Source organism: Tyto alba, unplaced genomic scaffold (assembly GCF_018691265.1).
Source record: "Tyto alba isolate M040663 unplaced genomic scaffold, T.alba_DEE_v4.0 Super-Scaffold_22, whole genome shotgun sequence".
NCBI classification, from domain to species: Eukaryota; Metazoa; Chordata; class Aves; order Strigiformes; family Tytonidae; genus Tyto; species Tyto alba.
In genome coordinates, this window is record NW_024881296.1 from 10,680,481 (window position 1) to 10,698,228 (window position 17,748).

Consider the following 17,748-nt stretch of genomic DNA (forward strand, 5'->3'; position numbering starts at 1 on the left):
GCTGATCTTGAAGGACAGGATGGAAAAGTCATTAAAAACAAAAGCAATGAAAGTAAAAAAAGAAAACCCAGAACAAATAACTGCAAGTATCCACTGCGTGACCCTAGACACAGGATAACATTACCTACTGGCTCAGATACTAAGGGTCATGTTCAGACCACATAAAATACTATTTTAAAATATAAACAGATAATTAGATTAATGGAGATAGAACTGCATAAAAAAAACTATATATAGAGAGAAGCAAATGGTGTGGGATGTGTGACAAGTTTTAAACAGTGTAAAGACTACTGTTTTCCTGGTTTGCTACTAGGAAACAATGTCATGAAACCATCGAATCCAGAAATCATAGGTATTTCTGAATTTTACATCATCAGTGAATTATCTTAAACCCATACCTGCCCTTAATGTTCCTGCTGTCCTTACCAGACATACCCACCCTGGATACTTTGTCTTACGGTATTAACTCATACAAATATTGGTTTTGTTTTTCATACAATCATAGAATCATTTAGGTTGGAAAAGACCTTTAAGATCATCGAGTCTAACCCTTTTTGATATTTGCTATTCAGTTTTTTCATTGAGAAGCAAAATGACCACCATCATTCAGTAAGCCAGTGGTAGCAATGGGAACAGAAGTCCTGCAGATCAGGTTTAACCAAGCTACAAATGGCAGAATGGAAGAACTGGATCACACCTTGACTCGTGCTCATGCTTTATTATACCACAGTGTAATTAAACCATAGCCAGAGTTTAAACTTTGGAGAGAGACATATACCAGTGTAGTTTTCTAGCACATCCTAGAAAGCTGTTGCATATTTCAAATCTTCCTTTTAAAAATAACTGCACGCAAACCTGCTAAGTAGGACTGCAATACAACCAACATTCTGACTGATGACAAAGTTCAGAGGCATTGGAAAAAATTAAAAGTTTCTTTCAATTTACTATAGGTAAGATGTATATAGATGACTTTCAGGAGAAAAGGATACTTCCTCCATTATATTCTGCATTAACCTGAATCTCAATAAATACCCAACAGGACTTTATTATGAATTTAATTTCAATCACATTAATGTGTAACTCAGGAAAAGTGAATTGTTTGTAGCAGCAAGACATGAGCTGTCTTTGCTCACTACCTAAACGTTAATTTTACGGCAAGCCGCAGCTATTCTGCTCCTCCTGTATTTGGTGCGGGTTTGAGAATGTTTCAGGGGATTTACGGTTTTAGTACCTGTTTGTCTCTTTTTAACAACTGTATGATTATGGGTTTTAAACAGATAAAATAATTCAGGAAAGCTATGAGTACTTTTATGAAGACTTTAATCTGGAGCATGACATTTCTTTTCAGACGAGCAGCTTCTTAGTTTCTTTTGCCTGGAAGAAACTGACTTCTCCAATTTAGCTTGATTTGTTACTGCTTTTTGACTAATGCCCTAATCCTCCTAACCAATTTTCGCTCAGTTCCATCGTCTGTTATCAATAGAAGTTTCAAAGTCATGAAAATAATACACTTTCTAGGCAAGTGGAAAAGAAAGGAAGGCTTTAAAGATATGTTTATTCTTCCACCAAAAGAGAAATGTGTCCCTGTATGTGAATAATATTAATCTCGGACCTATGTTAGGTACTGGCTATGCCTTAGAAATAATGTCATGGACTTCATTCTAGGTCTGGTCCTCAGATCTCAAGGGAGTTTATACAGCTCTTCCTGACACACATTTCCATGGTTTTACTATGGTTGGTGTCTGAACTAGTAAGATTAAAAGTTGTTCAGGAATGTGTCTGCAGGCTGCAGTACCTACAGCTGAAGCTGTCATGCTCTTCCTAGCTGCAAGATAAGATCTGTCTACACAAAGCAGTGACTGGAATTTGCAGAAATGACCGAGATGATGCTCCACATTACACTAAAATACACACCAAAATAAAAAATCAAATACAATGAAACAGCAATTAAATAAATATTGGAATGGAAACTGACCTAAACTACTCTCTTAACTGTCCCTCAAAAGAAAATTGAAGAGGTGACAATTTGAAAAAACTCTCTGAATCTACTTTCTCCAGTTCATCTCCAAGCATCATCTCAGTCTGAAAACCTAGGAAAAAGCTCTAGCCACAGCCACCAGCTGATCAAAGTAATAGCCATGATAACAATCAAGCATTTGTCTGTCTCAGAGTATGGCATAAATCTTCTACGGTCTCTGTAACCACCTGCAAGATTAACTTTGACTTGGGACCCATGAAATAAAGGTGCTTCTTTTACACATCAAACCTTGGTTCATTTCCTTTATTTTAAACTTATCATCACAGTGACCTTTCTTATACCCAAATCATGCTCTTTTTCTTCAGTTACAGTCTCCCCCCGGTTTCACTGTCATATAGCTGTTCTTTTTTCATGTCTCCCAGTCCTGTAGTGCACTGCTGTACCGTCCTTTTGGACTGATGGCTTGCTTCCCTCTTCTATTCCTTTCATCACGTTAAAGTATCTCTTTTTTGAAATAAATGCACATGTAATATACATACATTATATTCTATATGTAAAGGTTCTGTATCAACACTGTAGCCAGTCAGGTAAGAAATAAAGCAACTAGGGACCAGGACACCTGCAAAAAAAACCCTGAAAAATAGTTATTTATTCACTTAAACAAAAAAATCAAATAATAAAATATTTGGTTCTCAAAATTAATTTTCAGTAAAAGAAAAAATTAAAGTGGGATGGATTCTGAACAATATTGTCACTGAATTTTTACCAAAAGATTAAAACTATAACTAAAAATAAGCATTAACCCCAGGTCCTTATTCAAACATTACCTAATTTCCAAAATTAGCTTTCCAGAGTTGCAGCAACATTTTGGTGAGTTTTCGGGGTGCTTTTGAGAGGCTTGAAAAGCCATTAGAAATTGTAATTAACTCCAGCATCACCTTCCTTTTTTCAGTCTTTTCCTCTTATTTCTTATTCTTTTTAATAGAAGATTCTGGCTTTTACTGTGACAGGAAAATTCATAGCAGAGTTTTCAAAATGAGTATTTAACTAACTAGTGAGAGAAACTGGTTACCCAAAGTATGAACCTCTCCATTCTTCTTATATCTCCTAAATTCAAGAGCCTGCATTGCTGACTGTAAGCCAGCCTTTTGCCTCTGATACTTCCTAGGTATGTCTACAGCCAGATTAAAAACAACTGCTGGACCAGGCAGACTTATCCACAGATCAGCCAAAGCTCTTAATCAGATTCAATTTCCTCTTGTCCTGGTACCTTTAATTCTCTCCCTATTGTCTGCCTATACCTTAACTAAAAACTTCAACAATTCACCTTCTCTTCCAAACCTGGAAATAGCATCTCATTCCCAGATTCAAACCCCTTAGATCCATTTCTGCAGCTAATATAAAAGCTGTCTGCACCTTCAAAGTTCTCAGGTCCATAGAAACTTTCTGTGTCTATTCTATATGTAGCTCCCATCAACATCAGATGGCAGCTTGTTTTCAGTCCTCCTTCCTTATTTTATGCCAGTGACTAGGCAATAATGTCCCAGTCTTCTTGCATCTAATGCCTGTGGTTTCAACCTTCCACTTCAAATAATTTTTTCTACCTGATGTTCTAAATCCTACCAAAAAAATCCATTTCTTCTACCACTCTTTCAGTTCCACAGTCACAAATGCAAGCTGACCGTGTCCAACTTCATTATTTTCTATTCAAACTTTCTCACTGTATTCACCTCTTCTACAGGTACCATTACCTAACTTTACTTCCCCAGAACAATTAGTTAAGTATCTTTTCCCAGTGTCACAGTGGAAGATATAGCCCATATTTGGTTTCACTGGTAATGATAGCAAACTCTACACAGAAAATGAAAGCTTAACTCTAGATAAAGAAAACAGATGTAGTTGTGTAGTAAACCAAAAAAAAAAAAAAAAAAAAAAGTGTAATTATTGAATTCTAACAGTTTAATCAGAAGTCTTGTGACATTTGACATTCTTTCTCAAAGTTTTATCTCTCAAAGGTAGATTATGCAAGAACCTTTCTTTTTTTAAAAATTTTGCTTCAGATGGACTTTCACAAGAAACTCAGACAAATCTTGTTTAGATGGTGTATCACTCCCACAGCTCAAAGCCAACAATATCTAAACTTCACGTACATTAAGAATAGCATGGAACTGTGACCAGAGTGAAGTTGAAAGGCTTAGCAAGCAAAAAAGCAGGTTAAAAAAAAAAAAGGCAGGTTTATTTAAAAGTACTTTTAGTTATGCTGATAATTTCAGTTGTGTGACTCATACTTGGGAAACCTTTGAGATGGTAATAGTCAAAGACAGGTATCTTCTGATTCAAGAACTCAGACACAACAAATTTATTCATTGAAAATCCCAAACTGAGTGTACGCACATCTGCAGTCTTCAACAGTAGAATGATACAAACTACAGATCCTGAAAAAAAGGGAGGCAAGCCCCAACTCCTGGTCCTACAGCCCTTTTACTTGTTCCCAGGCTACCCCAATGCTCCACAGAGGTGAACATTTATCAGTGGCCCCGCTGGCACTCACCACCGGCCGGTGCACGTCCCAGAACGCTCGCTCCTGGCTGTCGAGAATCTTCCTCTCTATCTTGTCTCTCTTCTTGTCGACTCTGTCAATGTTATGGGGTATTTAAAAGAAACAGTGTTAATGAGAGTATTTTTAAATGTAAGAAGTGCATAATCACTTTTCCCTCCTCTTCTCCCTTCAAAAAGCATGCAAAACCAAAATACCTCATCTTCGAGGAACTTACTTTGCTTGTGCTTCAGCTTGCATAAAAATAAACTCCCATTTCCGAGCAAATGCTCGCTGTAGCCTGGCCAAACTCTCCTGAAAATACATCACATTTTTAACGAGTTATGTTTTAAGTTACTCACTATTTAATAGCTTTTAGCTTATCTTTCCCCACTCCCTTTGCCCCCTCCCGCTCCAATGTAATAAAAGTCAAGATACCTGTACCAATGTAAATGGACCTTACTTACTTGATATAAAGGTTTTGCTTGACATCAAACAGGATGGAATACTAGATCTATCTACTTTTGAACGCTCCAACTATTTCAGTTTTGAAATTCTGATCACAAGGGTGGATGCAACCTTCTGCAGAACATGAGATTTCTGAAGTATTTGTATATATTGGGTCCTGGATGAGTAATTTTGTTGTAATACAAAGAAGCATTCTTTTTTTGAAAGCATCTAATACTGAAAGATAACAGCACTATTTTCCATTCTGGATGATCCACATAACAATTCCTATCAGTCACCTATGCAAATGGTTTGCATTGAGAAATGTTGGCTGTCTATCAATTTATTTAAAATACAGTAATAAGAAGCTATCAATATTTTGGTAGGATAGGAATCCTCCAAGACCTCCACAGCTATCCTCATTTTTAAAAAATGCAGACTATAGTTCTTCACTACTGTACAGGAAATGTATATGTCCTACAGCCTACTAATAATAACAGGAAGAAGATTTGTAAAATCTTAGCAAAATTCTTTCCTCCAGCGATACTGTAACAACTTAACTGTCTGTAATAGAGCTTTTCCAATCTCCCCTCAGCTCAAATGGCAGCACTATGCAGCCTGTTAACATGGAGAAGGCTGAGGTTCTTATCTTCCCACAAAAAGACCCCAGTTACCTTCTTGCACTGCTTTTACTAAGTGAAAAATTATCTCTAAACTTCCTAACAAAAACTGTTGCTTTAACTGTATTTCTATGCATTGCAAATGTATCTCTGTGACATACTTACTGAAAATAAAGACTGCAGAGAGTGAAGAGGAGACTTTCTAGAGATCGTGTCAATACCAGCAAAGGCTCTTGTGGCTTGTATACTGGAGGTGAATTTTCTAATGCACGTAAGTATAAAATTATGCATACCCCACAGCGCAGTACAGTGAAAAGCAAGCTTGTGCCAGAAGAAGCAATAAAGTATGTCAGCATGGTGCTGTGGCTGGTGTATTTGGCATGTTGAGAGGCCCGACTGACTATCCTGCTATCATGTCACAGTAGCACAGCTGGACAGCTTTCAGCACAGAGCCAGGGCTGTTCATGAATTTTATGTTGACATTTTCATGAAAAATTCAGGAACTTCCGAGGGGATAGGGATGGAATTCAAGACATCTCTCTCCTTAGCGAGTGCCATCCTCATCAGCTAATCAAACTCCCTCTTTTTCCTGCTCTTCCTGGCCTCAATTATCTTTCCTTGCCTGGGGCACAGCACACCTTTCAGGGAGTGGGAAGTGCCTCTAGTCTGATCCTTTTTGTGTCTTATCTAACTGATAGGACAAGGGCTCAAGCACCAGCATCACTGAAGAATGAGATTTATATTTCTACAGCTATCAAATACTTTTGAAAATGTTGTCAGAGTTCCTTCATCAAACCTTATGCACTGTAGAGTACAATTGCTTTCAAACGTTTGTGGTGTATCTGGGATTTGTGAATGGTTATTTCTGATTCTGGCATGGTGATCTGAGCAGAGTAAAATTAGAGATGGACCAAAATCTCATCTTTTGCCCAGCTAGCCTTCACTACAGTCTCTCAAACAGCATTTATAACTACTGAGCACTGTCAGATCCACATGCTGGCAAAAGTGGATAACTAATACATTTTCACACATAATGCCTACAGTTCTCATGCTCAAGATTATTTCACATGCTCATTAGGCCCAGCAGAGAAATTTACTTTTCCCCAGGTACTTACAGCTTCATAGTCTGCTAGCTCTAGCCTTGCTTTGTTTTGCATTGTCCGCTTGCAGAGGTAAACAGCTAGAACAGAATAAAATAACACAGAATTTGTTACTATCTCACAAACACGGCACACCAGAAATCTAGAGGCTTCTTCTCTATTTTACTGCTAACTTTTTTTGTTTCAATTTCTCCCTCTATTCTAAAAAGATTTAAATACAGGATCAATGCTACCAGTATTGTAACTAAAATGATGGGTCAGATACAGAGATTCATTAAACAATTATAAAATCTGCTTTATGCAACAGACATTGCATACATAATGTATGAGAGACTTGGGTTAAGGTTGTTTAATGGCCAGGGAACTAGCACATTAAAGAAAAATGGCAAAACCATTTTTAAACTGTGTGTGTATAATTCATAATGTGTAAGTTTTATCAGGAGCTGCTGCTATACTAGTCAAATAGTTTTTTAAGAACATGTATACATGGTTTTATTTATTTTTACTTTATATTTAGAAATCACAAAATTTCAACTAACGAGATTTTAGCTAAAAATTACTTCCAGATAAAATTCAATTCTCATACAGCTTAGTCTGCTAAACCAATATTTAAAACAGAAAATAATGAGACCAAAAAATGAAAAAAGTGTATAATGTATTAGATACAATGAGAAAAAACACAATTTAATTTATTTTCTAGATCAAAAATCCTCCAGCAGAGCTGTTCTGCTTCTACCTCATTCAGACAGAGAAGAATCTTAATAATAAAATGGAATACTCACAGCTAAATATTGAAAGGATACAGGGATGAAAATGAAACTTAAGACTACATAAACAGCACAGTGGTTTGCATCACACTGCTTGATCCTGAATTTGTTATGCACTCCATTACCCTTGAATGAAGTACGTTTGCAGTAGACTTTATTTATCAAGAAATACTTCATATCAAATCTGAATATGGTACAGATTTCCCAACCAGTATGACAATGAGCATAGCACAACTCCTTATTGTGAAATATTTACCCACTTCATAACTTCAGAGCACCTTCTCATGTGTGAGATGGTAGAATCTTTTGATCAGTATAGGTAAGAAAACCTTGACTTATCTATGGTCTCTACAATCAGCAAAAAGAGCCCATATTTATGGTTATGGTTAGGAATGTTCCTACTTCCTGACTGCCAGCTTGTCCACTACAGGAGCAAAGAGGAATAACTCCACAGAGGAACCTAATTCTTTCAATCACTTGGAAGAATTAAGTGCTTATCTTATATATAGCTTTGATTTTCAAGGTGATCAAACCAATTATATTTTACAACTCCATGGAAACATTTATTTCTGACAAGTCACCTGCAAATGCATGCAATCCCACTCCAGTGGATGTTATTTCAGTGGGACTGATGATAAGCACTTCAGCTGCAGTTACAGGTGTTACTTGATGTAAAATGAAGTTTTATTTTAATGCCGTTTTTGACTTCCCCCCCCCCCCCCCCCCCAAACCTTCATTTTTCGTGTGTTATCTGGTCCATTTCCTTTCATACTTTTTCACTTTCCACTCCCATAAGAAGCCATGATCTCTTTCTCTATTTCCTGCACTCTCATATCCCCTTTGGTTCCAAAGCAATTTATGTGTCTACAAAAATCTACAACTACAGATACAAATCCGCATCACACACCAAGTATAGCAAACAAACAGTTTCTATAGCCTCCGTTTCCATGCATTTTAATATTAGTATACACTTATACTAATGAATTGGCATGAATGCTGAAATGTCACAAAAAGATGAGGGATGAATTCTGGACCCTTTGTACCTAGGTTTCATCCACGATCAGTACAGTGGTAAGAGAACACCGAGGAGAGAGATTGCCTTTGTCATTTAGGTCCTTTTACTGTGAAACACTCTGTTTTATTTTCCTTCAAAATCAGTTATTTCACTGAACAAGAAAAAAAAGTAAATCCCTAAACTCCCTAAAAATATTAGAAATAAAATACATATTTAATAGAAATATATAGACAGTTTTGAGAATTCCAGGAGTCAACTTTTGTCTAGTCCAACCAGTCTAATACCATTTCTCTGGACAGAAACAAAATAAACTCCCTGTTCTCTGCACTTGATTAAGCCCTTGTAAACCACATTCTCATGGTCCTTTTATAGGTACTCTTAGTCAGTTTAGCACTTCCTTGAGTCCCATTGTGGGTATATTTTAGGATTGGCATCTCCTGCTATCTCCAACAAAAATCGTTGCTGCAGACATATCTGACTGTCCCTCCTTCCGTCAGGACAGGTTTTAACAAAAAAGCATCTTCAGATCACAGAGTTCTCAACACTGGCAAAACAACCACCAGGTCAACTGGAACAAGAGAGACCAATTATCCTGCCACATTATTAATCTAATACTGTGTCTACAAAAACTCTTGTCTTCACCGTGTGACTGTACTGCAGTATTTTCCCTGCAGGGTTCTTTTAATGACCCTTTTGCTCCAACTTGATTGCAAATAGTTCTTATAAGAATGTTTGGTTTTCATTATGAGCATATCTTAGCCAAGACTCAAAAAATCATATTCATACTTCAGACCTTTTTTCTCTGGAATATCCAGATCCCCTCCCTTTCAGAAGCCTAAAGGCTGTAATACCTGTGGCTTGGATTCTTTATGTCAGAAATACTATGTGCCAGTGTGGATAAGGCAGAACATGCCCAAGAAAGGCTTAGTTATTTAGGAAATACAACATATCCACTAGTGTAGAAGAAAATAGTCCTGAAGGACATTCCTACTCTTTGACTCAATTTACTGCCATTGCTATGTGCTAACAATTACATCTTTATTATAGAAGTGCATGTTTGGGGATCTATTTAAGAGCTACTTGTAGTCACACAAGAGGCTGGCAGCAGCTCAGGAATATGAGTTCACCAGTTCACACTCTCGTTATATTCTTTGGCTTGCCTGTAACAAAATTCACTAGCACATTGGAAAGCAAGAAGAATGTCAAAATCACTCTCATTTTCAGGCAGAACATTTGAAGACACGGAGAAATGAGGTTTTGTTCTTCTGACTTTTAGAGCAATGAGATCTGAAATACAGATAATCCCATCTGTACCACTCCTCTTCTGCACCGGAACACGTATGAAGTAAATGCTTGTGTCCAGTAGACTGACCTTGAACATCTGGGGAGGATGTCAGTCAGTTTCCCTCTCAAAGCAGTCATGAGCCTTCAGCATTTCAGAGAATGACAGTGCCTGCTTTTCTAATCCCAGCTTTGTATGAGTTGTCACTGGTTTTACAGCTTCATACAGAAGTAGAATCTGCAGGCAAGGTCTCCAGCTAAAAGCTCTTCTCTTTCGCTATATAATTTTCTATTTATTTATCCTCCAGAAGGTCCCTGTCAGGGCCCTCAGTACACCAAGGAGTTGTAATTGCCCTGAGCAGCCCATCCAGGGTCTCCACTGAGGCTCCCTGTGCCCAGGAGGTGTGCTTAAACCCAGCTACTTCCCCTGGCCCCAGTCTGAGCTACACTGTAGATATGCCTCTAACCAGACCTGTAAGTTACCAGCTCTGCCCTGGATTCCTGGCTTGACCTTGGACCTTCCTGGTCACTTCAGACTTTGTCATGAGGACATTGCTCCTGCCTGCACTGTTGCCACCCTCGGTTCTTGCATACCTTCCCCTGCAGAGCTGCCCACTCTTGCTGCTCCCTGACAAGGGTGCTGAAAAATGCTTAACATATGGATGAATGATATGCAAGGAACATGGTCTGATTAATAACCTCAATTTGCTAAATATGGACTGCCACATACACTCTTATTTTTAGAGCCAGTGTATTCTGATGGATTTTGCAATCAACATAATTGCCTCCACTAAAGTGAATTATATATTAGATGTTATGGCTTGTGCTTTAGAAGTGACTGATTATCATGAGAAAACAGATTTGCCAATAATTTTAAAAGCAGTATTAATACACAACATTTCATAATGAAAGATGGTCAGTGATGTTTATAAATGGGCATTTGAACCACAAACCAGTACTAAAACATACTTTGGTAGCTGTGCAGTAAATAAAGACTACTCACTCTTGAAAATTCTGTTCGGGCATTCACAAAACGTGGGCAACGTGAGAGCTTAAAGTGAGATTGCAAAGTGTTCTAGTGAGAGTTGCATGAAGAGGGTGTCTGGGTTTTCCCTCTTGCAAGTTTTTAAACTGTTACACCCAAAATAACCCATTTTCATGGTCAGCTACCGTTATTTCCTATTCTTGACTGTTCACTTGTACTTGAAAACTCCTAAGAAACCTCTATAGATTTAAAAAAAAAAAAAAAAATCATAACGATAATGAAAGGTTTCAGTCTAGAATCAAGAAACTGGACTGAGTACACATTATATTACACACACTTACTGGAAAAACCCAGAGCTTTCACTCAGAAGTTAAATGGGGAATTTCATCTTGTTGCTAAACAGGGGCTAAATCTTCCCTCTTATCACAGCAGAGAAAAAGCCTCAGCTAAATTAAACGGACAAACAACATCCACGACCATGTACACAAACTCCTTACATAATTGTCCCAGTGCCAGTGGTGTTAGAGCTTGATTCAGCCCCAGACGGGGGGGCATAAATTTCAGTGAACACTCATTATCTCCACTTAGGCCAGATTAAATTTATACTCTTTGTGAGTCAAAATTCTGGTTTCAGAGTCAGCGTGTACATGCCTAGTCAGTAATTAAAGCAAAAAAACTAGAAGGTACTGCAAGGTCTAAGGGTTTCAAAGTGCCCTGTGGGCAGACAGAAGTTTTCCCTCCACATGCGAGTGCCTGCATCAGAAAGAGAATTACGGAACAGTCAGCACAGAACATGACTGGAGGATGGAGAAAATGAAATCAACTATCTTATTTAAAAATCAGGATTTCTAGGGGTATTTAGATCACCTCTGCTTTTACTCAATAAAAAAAAAAAATAATTTTTGCTCTTTGCAACAGCTGTTGAGTTTCACTTAATCTTAAAAATGATGACAACTTTTAGGTGGACAAATGGGTCACCCATCAGCCTCAAGTATCTATAAAAGAATTAAACTCTTTAGTAAATGCTAACAACATTAAGTTAAAATGAAGACCATGATACCTTATGCACTAGATTGCCAAATGGTCAGAAAGATAGCTTCTGAAACACTCTTCCCTTTCTCTAATTTTTATGCTTTGAGCCCACTATTTCTATAGCAATTAAGGAATGCAATTTGATTATAAATACAGATGGCTGTAGAACTTTCTTACATAAACCAAGGGAAAGAAAGAAACCAAATTTCAAACTACTAGAGAGCTCAAGAATTAGAAAAAGGCAAATTCATCATCAACACACAAAAGTCCCCAGATGACATTGGCCTGGGAAAGTCCTGCAGGGTGACAAAAAGAGGTATGAAAGAGAGGTCACCAAAGCATATAAACTGTACGATCAAATATAGACTATCCTGTTGTCAAATCTAATTTGAAATTGTGTCCATTTAATTATTTCATGCTTCTTGATGTTATCATAATGCTTTCAATTTGCATTCAAGAATTTAACACCCTGCTTTGGCACCAAAAAAAAAAACCACAAAGGCTTTCTACCTCCTCTTAAGGCTTTCAGATTTAAGGAGGACTCAAATGCACTTGCCAAAAAGCTTCTAAGAAGAGGAGAAGTTGCAACAAATCCAAATACACTGATTTTGCATAGAAACCACTGAGAGCATGTGCAATCCAAGGCAAAGCTCAGGATGTCAGAAGACAGAGAGTATTTTCTTCTAAACTGAAAAAATCAGTTACAGGGATGGTATCAGAACGTGGCCATTACTTGCCAAAGCAGTCAATTACTCAGTGCCCACCTGGCAAAGGGCTATCAGTGGCAAGACAGTGCATAATTACAGAAAAAAGTATTTGTTGTCACTGCTCCCTTCATGGCCTGAAAGCTCTAATCTCCATACTCAAATTGAAACAGAAAAACCTATTTAGTTTACTCAACATGGTAATTTGAAAGCAATTCTGAAAATTATGAGTTATGTTTATAAATCTCAGAATTTACTCTGACAAGAAATTTTATCTCTATTTTTAGGGGACCTAGATGCAGATTAACAATGCTTTTAAAGTAATGTTTTTAGCATAAAGCTTCAGAAAACATGTGCTTGGGTCAGTTACCTTTTCATACATGTGCATAGAAATGCATTGGCCAAACACATTTTACATGTTTGATATATTATGGAAATAAGTTACACGTTCATAGAAAGGGTAATTCAGGTAAGTACAAAATTCTGAAGTGGTGAGCTGACTGGAAGGCATTTTCAGGAAATGCCTCCTACTTACAGAGCCCTCACCGCAGTGGTTTGTCAATGTCAGAATTAACAAAGATGAGAGCAAATTTCAGGACATGCTCTTTGAAGTGACACTTCCTTTTCATCATTTATATGACAGAGATAGCTCCTAATGAGTGAATTATGTAGCTCTGCAGAGAAATATAATGGGATAAATATTCAGAGTGGAAAAAAATCTTGTAGGTCACCTCTTACATCTTTCTGCTAATGCAAGTCTCTTTCCTAAAGTTCACTTGATTCAGTTCTGCCCAGATTAAATTTTATGCATAATAAGCACTGGTCCCAGCCACACTTTTTTGAGGGACTCCTCTCTTTGACAGACTGTACTTCTCAGTCCTGCCACCAAGATCTTAGCCACTATATTCTGTTTAGTTTCTCAAAGCAAAGTCACTCAGTTAAGGAGCCACAACAAAATCTTAGCAACAATTTAGTACACTACTTCAGACTTATGGAAAGAATCTGTTTCTTACTACACCTAGAAATCCAGCAAAGTTTGAGACAGGTCCTTAAAGGAGGGATCTCTATTAAGGACCTAAAAGGATTGTTTGCAGGAGTCATGGCTGACGTACTCTGGCTGACACTAGCTGATTTAAAAATGGGAACTTGGCATCAAGATTCAAGATTATAGAACTGCAGAGCTCGCCACTAACTATTTACACTGTATTGGTAAATTTCTCCTCATTCTCATGGCACGTATTTTAACAAATAAGTTTTAACTTGAATCTAACAGTTTAGATTGAAGAAAATGCCACTCTGCTACCAGTTTTGCTCCAAGCTACTGACTCATACTTACAGATTGATTTCCAGAAATGCTGAGCACATGGAGTTTTCCAGCAGAGTTCAGGTAAGGGCTTAGTGGTTCTCAAACACAACTTGCTTACTTATATGCTGTTGCCAAGGGAATCCTGCCTGAGCATTTGGGCAAAGAAAGTGTGCACCCTCTGTACAGTTCTCCTTCTAGTCAGTTACTCCATGGAAAAGGTGCAGCAAGACTGAGAGAAAATTCCTGAACTAATCAAATTTTCATAGGGGGATTTGAAGCTAGGCACATAAAGTAAGTAGGCAAGAAACTCTAAAGATAAAAATATATCAAGATTTTCAATACGTGAAAAACATGATACAGGATTGCAATTACTTTTTGCGCACTGTGTACTCTTCAGCATGACTGCAAATTTGGCAGAGGAGAGGCAGTTGAGCCAGGTGCAATGGCTAGTGTTCAGAACTGTGTTCAGCCTCTGCTGCTCTAAGACATCTCTGAGTTTACTCTTAAGCAATAAGAAGGTATCATTAGAAAGGAAACTTTATATGGACTGACTTCTTAGCTGATTATCAAGAAAATTTAACAAGGACAGACTTTTGCTTTCATAAAAATGCTGGAGAACAACAGCTATGAGACAGCAACTTCCACATGGCAAAAGTAGATGATTTCTTTATTTTACTGTAACTCAGACTGGGTAACAATCATTAATATCTATAGAACTGACACAGAAGTTTACAGGCAGCACTTATCCAGATGGGGAACTTACATTTTTAAAAGGAGCAATTGTCTGTTTGGTTTTTTTTTTTTTTTTTTTTTTTTTTTTTTTCCTTTTTCCTGTAAGTGCTCTAGTTTCCTAGAAGACTTCATTTACATCAGATGACTTTACCTGGAAGGCTACTGAAAATATGTACATTTTCAAAACCTGTCCTTCTTCACAGCAGCAGAATTTAAGAATTTGCTTTGAATATATAGAAAAATAGTCTAATTAGCATCATTTACAGATCACACAGTCATGTGCTCTTCCACTCATGTTGCATTATCAGTTATTTACCGTGTTCTCCATCACCTACCAAGATTCTGCAATCCTCCTCCATTTTTAACTCATTTGGGAGAAATGCACACACATAAAATTACAAGGCTGAAGTAGCATGCTCTTGCAACTATATAGATGCAGTTGACTTATCTTCTAGTGTCAGTCCAAACCTCCTTAACACTATAAATGACTGTAGCACTTTCAAAATTTTATTCTGTCTCTCCTTTGAACATAGTTTTTTACTATGCAGCTTACTGTAAGAAAAGGTCTGTGTGTCACGGACACGTTTGAGTCTAACCATCAACAAACGTGCACTAGAGAAAACGAGAAAGTTACTGATTTTTCTTTGTATCTTATATGTCTGAAATTTTTGTAAGCTGCTTATATTGTCATAACTACGTTCATTTGTTTTCTTAGGGTTAGTCTTGAGCTTTTCAAACACAACAATAATTGCTATTTTGTTGTGAATGGAATTTTTCCTTAACCTTTCATATTTCTTATCTCATTCAAAAAAGAGAACACTAAGGAACTGAATTCCTCAAATTTGCAACAGCTGTGAGTCACTAAACTTCCAAGAGAACTTGACTGGCTCCACAAAAATTGAGGCCAAATGCATATGGAATAACAATTCCATTTGTGGCATTATATTTCCCCTTTCTGAAATGCAATGGACTTAACAAGTCTCCATATTTAATTAATTCTCAATGACATGATGACTGGTTTTAATCTGCCAGAAAAAAATTCTATCAGTTACAAAATTACATCTGTAAGAGAAGAGAAGATGATTACAGGTAGGTCACATGCTCAGTCATTAGCTGCGTTCATTTCCAGAGTCAATTGTCTGAACTGAGATCCAATTCAATTTGTCATAAAACTAAATCATAATTCTGGAACATGACTTAACTCACAGGAAATGAAAAGTGATTTGAACTACATTTGCCTTAATAATAATAATTATTATTATTATATAATTCATGTGGAACAAGAAATTATAGTTTAGAGACGATATTAACATATTATACGAAGATGTAAAGAATATTACCCAAACTAACTCAGAAACAAATAAATTAACACATGTAGTATCTCAATTTCATGTAGCTTCTAGTTTAAGATTAATTTCCTGGCAGTATGCTACATTCTAGACAGTAGCCTTGTTATGGGTGAGGAATGGTAAATGTTTGGGAGTAATTTTTGAATTAAAATTAAATTTTAGTGTGTTTTCAAAGACTTGTAAAATTAAGTCAATGCCAAAGAAATTTGTTTGCTTTGTTAATAACTTTGATAAAGGAAGATTACAGAGAAAGCCTACTTCTTGCTGGCCTTGAGAGACTCCTAATGCCTGCCACAGTCATTAGTTTTAGGGGGCGCAGCTTCAAGACTGTTCAAGACAAGTCCATGAAAAGGGACACACTGCACAGTACCATAATACATGACAAGTGCAAGATGCATCTGCATTTCTGTAATAACATAAATTCTATTTATATTTTCTATGAAGTAACAGAATTATTGTGAAAATCTGTAGAACCTCTTTGGAGTGTATTTGAGGTGGAATTTATCTGTTAATATCCTGAAATTGTTTCAATCCTACTTTAGATTTGTTCTGGATTCTTGAATATTACCTGTTTGATTTTTCTGTATTCCTCTGACAACCATTGTTTACAACAGTTATGTGATCCTTTTTTGCAAGCAGCTGTATTCAGTTCTGCCCTTATCTGTCCTCTCTTTATATTCACAGGAATGTATCAGGAAAAAATTCTCAGGCCACAAAGCAAATGCTAATTTCTGGGACTGGGAAGATGCTAACCTAACAAGAACATTATTGGTAAATTGTGTTAAAAATTTCTTTTCCTGTGAATGCTTTAGCATTAGCCAGTTCTGGCGACAAACAGCCACCTTAGGTAGATGTAGTACAATGCTCTGACCCTGTTACACGGGGGAACTATGGGTGGATTTCCCAGAGGCTTGCACCTTCCACTCATGACTCGTAAGGAGCAATGAAATGGGAGGGTTGGGGCTTTCTCTTCCTTCACCCCTCCGCAACCGAAGAACTTAAATTCACCAAATGGAACATATTTCACAGGTCTTATATTTAAATCTCCAAAGATCTCAAACGAGTATGTTTACTGTTCAACAGAGGCACCTCCCTGCATGATGAAGAAAGAGATCTCAAGTATAATTCTGTATTTCTGGCATGCAAAAACTGGACAGATTATATAGCATTTCTATTTACTGACTAAAGTATGGAATTCATTGCCCATCCAGTGATCAGCTGTGACTAGAAAGTTAGTGTCTCCTAATTTAGATTAAAGGATACTAATAGAAATTTTCTTAGCCTGATCTCAAGTTCAAAACTGTTAAGCATATATTTATTAAATTCCCCCTGGTAATGTAATACACATTACAGCTGAACAATGTAACATCTCTTAAAACCATCGTAAATTACTTTATGATCTTTAATGTATTAGGAGACTATACTGACGTGCCCCTCTGAGAAAAGCAAGTAACACTTTCAAGGAAAGGAAAAACCATTGTATTAAGTGGTAAATCAAGCACTTCTTCAGTGACTAACTTCCTCATGTAGAGTGGCTAATCACTCAGGTGTGGTATGAATTCATCCTCCTTTGTAGCTTTTAATAACTATTTGCTGGACATCTTCAAATCTCAGTATTTTAAAGAAAGAAGAACATTTTTCTCTTTCTATAGGATGAAGAAACGGTCACGGTTTTAAAACTACCTTGAAGGCACTCAGCTCTGCTGAGAGTCTCAGCTTGAAATTGTTTTATTTAGCAATGTATTTGAAACTAAACTGTGTCCACTGCAGAAAGGAAGGAAGCGTCTATTGGAACCATCCATTCCTGTGGTTTTCAGCTCCCAAGGACTGAGATTGAATCCATATGACAAGTGAACACGCATCTAGATTTCTGAAAAGCCATAAATGGAGACTTTC

The 17,748-nt window shown here is 37.1% G+C and overlaps 1 protein-coding gene across 15 annotated transcripts in view; it reads right to left on the reverse strand.

Annotated features, from left to right (window-relative positions):
• The window catches only part of RGS7 (regulator of G protein signaling 7), a 256,688-nt gene that overhangs the window by 55,479 nt on the left and 183,461 nt on the right, over window positions 1–17,748 (reverse strand). For all 15 annotated transcript variants that reach the window (XR_006165600.1, XR_006165601.1, XM_042795913.1 and 12 more), the window contains 3 exons: window positions 6,697–6,761; window positions 4,753–4,829; window positions 4,530–4,611 (listed from right to left, as the gene is read on the reverse strand). Coding sequence is in view for 13 of the 15 variants with exons in the window: in XM_042795913.1 (XP_042651847.1) it covers window positions 4,530–4,611; window positions 4,753–4,829; window positions 6,697–6,761 (224 nt within the window). In the remaining 2 variants the exon portion in view is untranslated. The remainder of the gene's footprint in view (window positions 1–4,529; window positions 4,612–4,752; window positions 4,830–6,696; window positions 6,762–17,748) is intronic.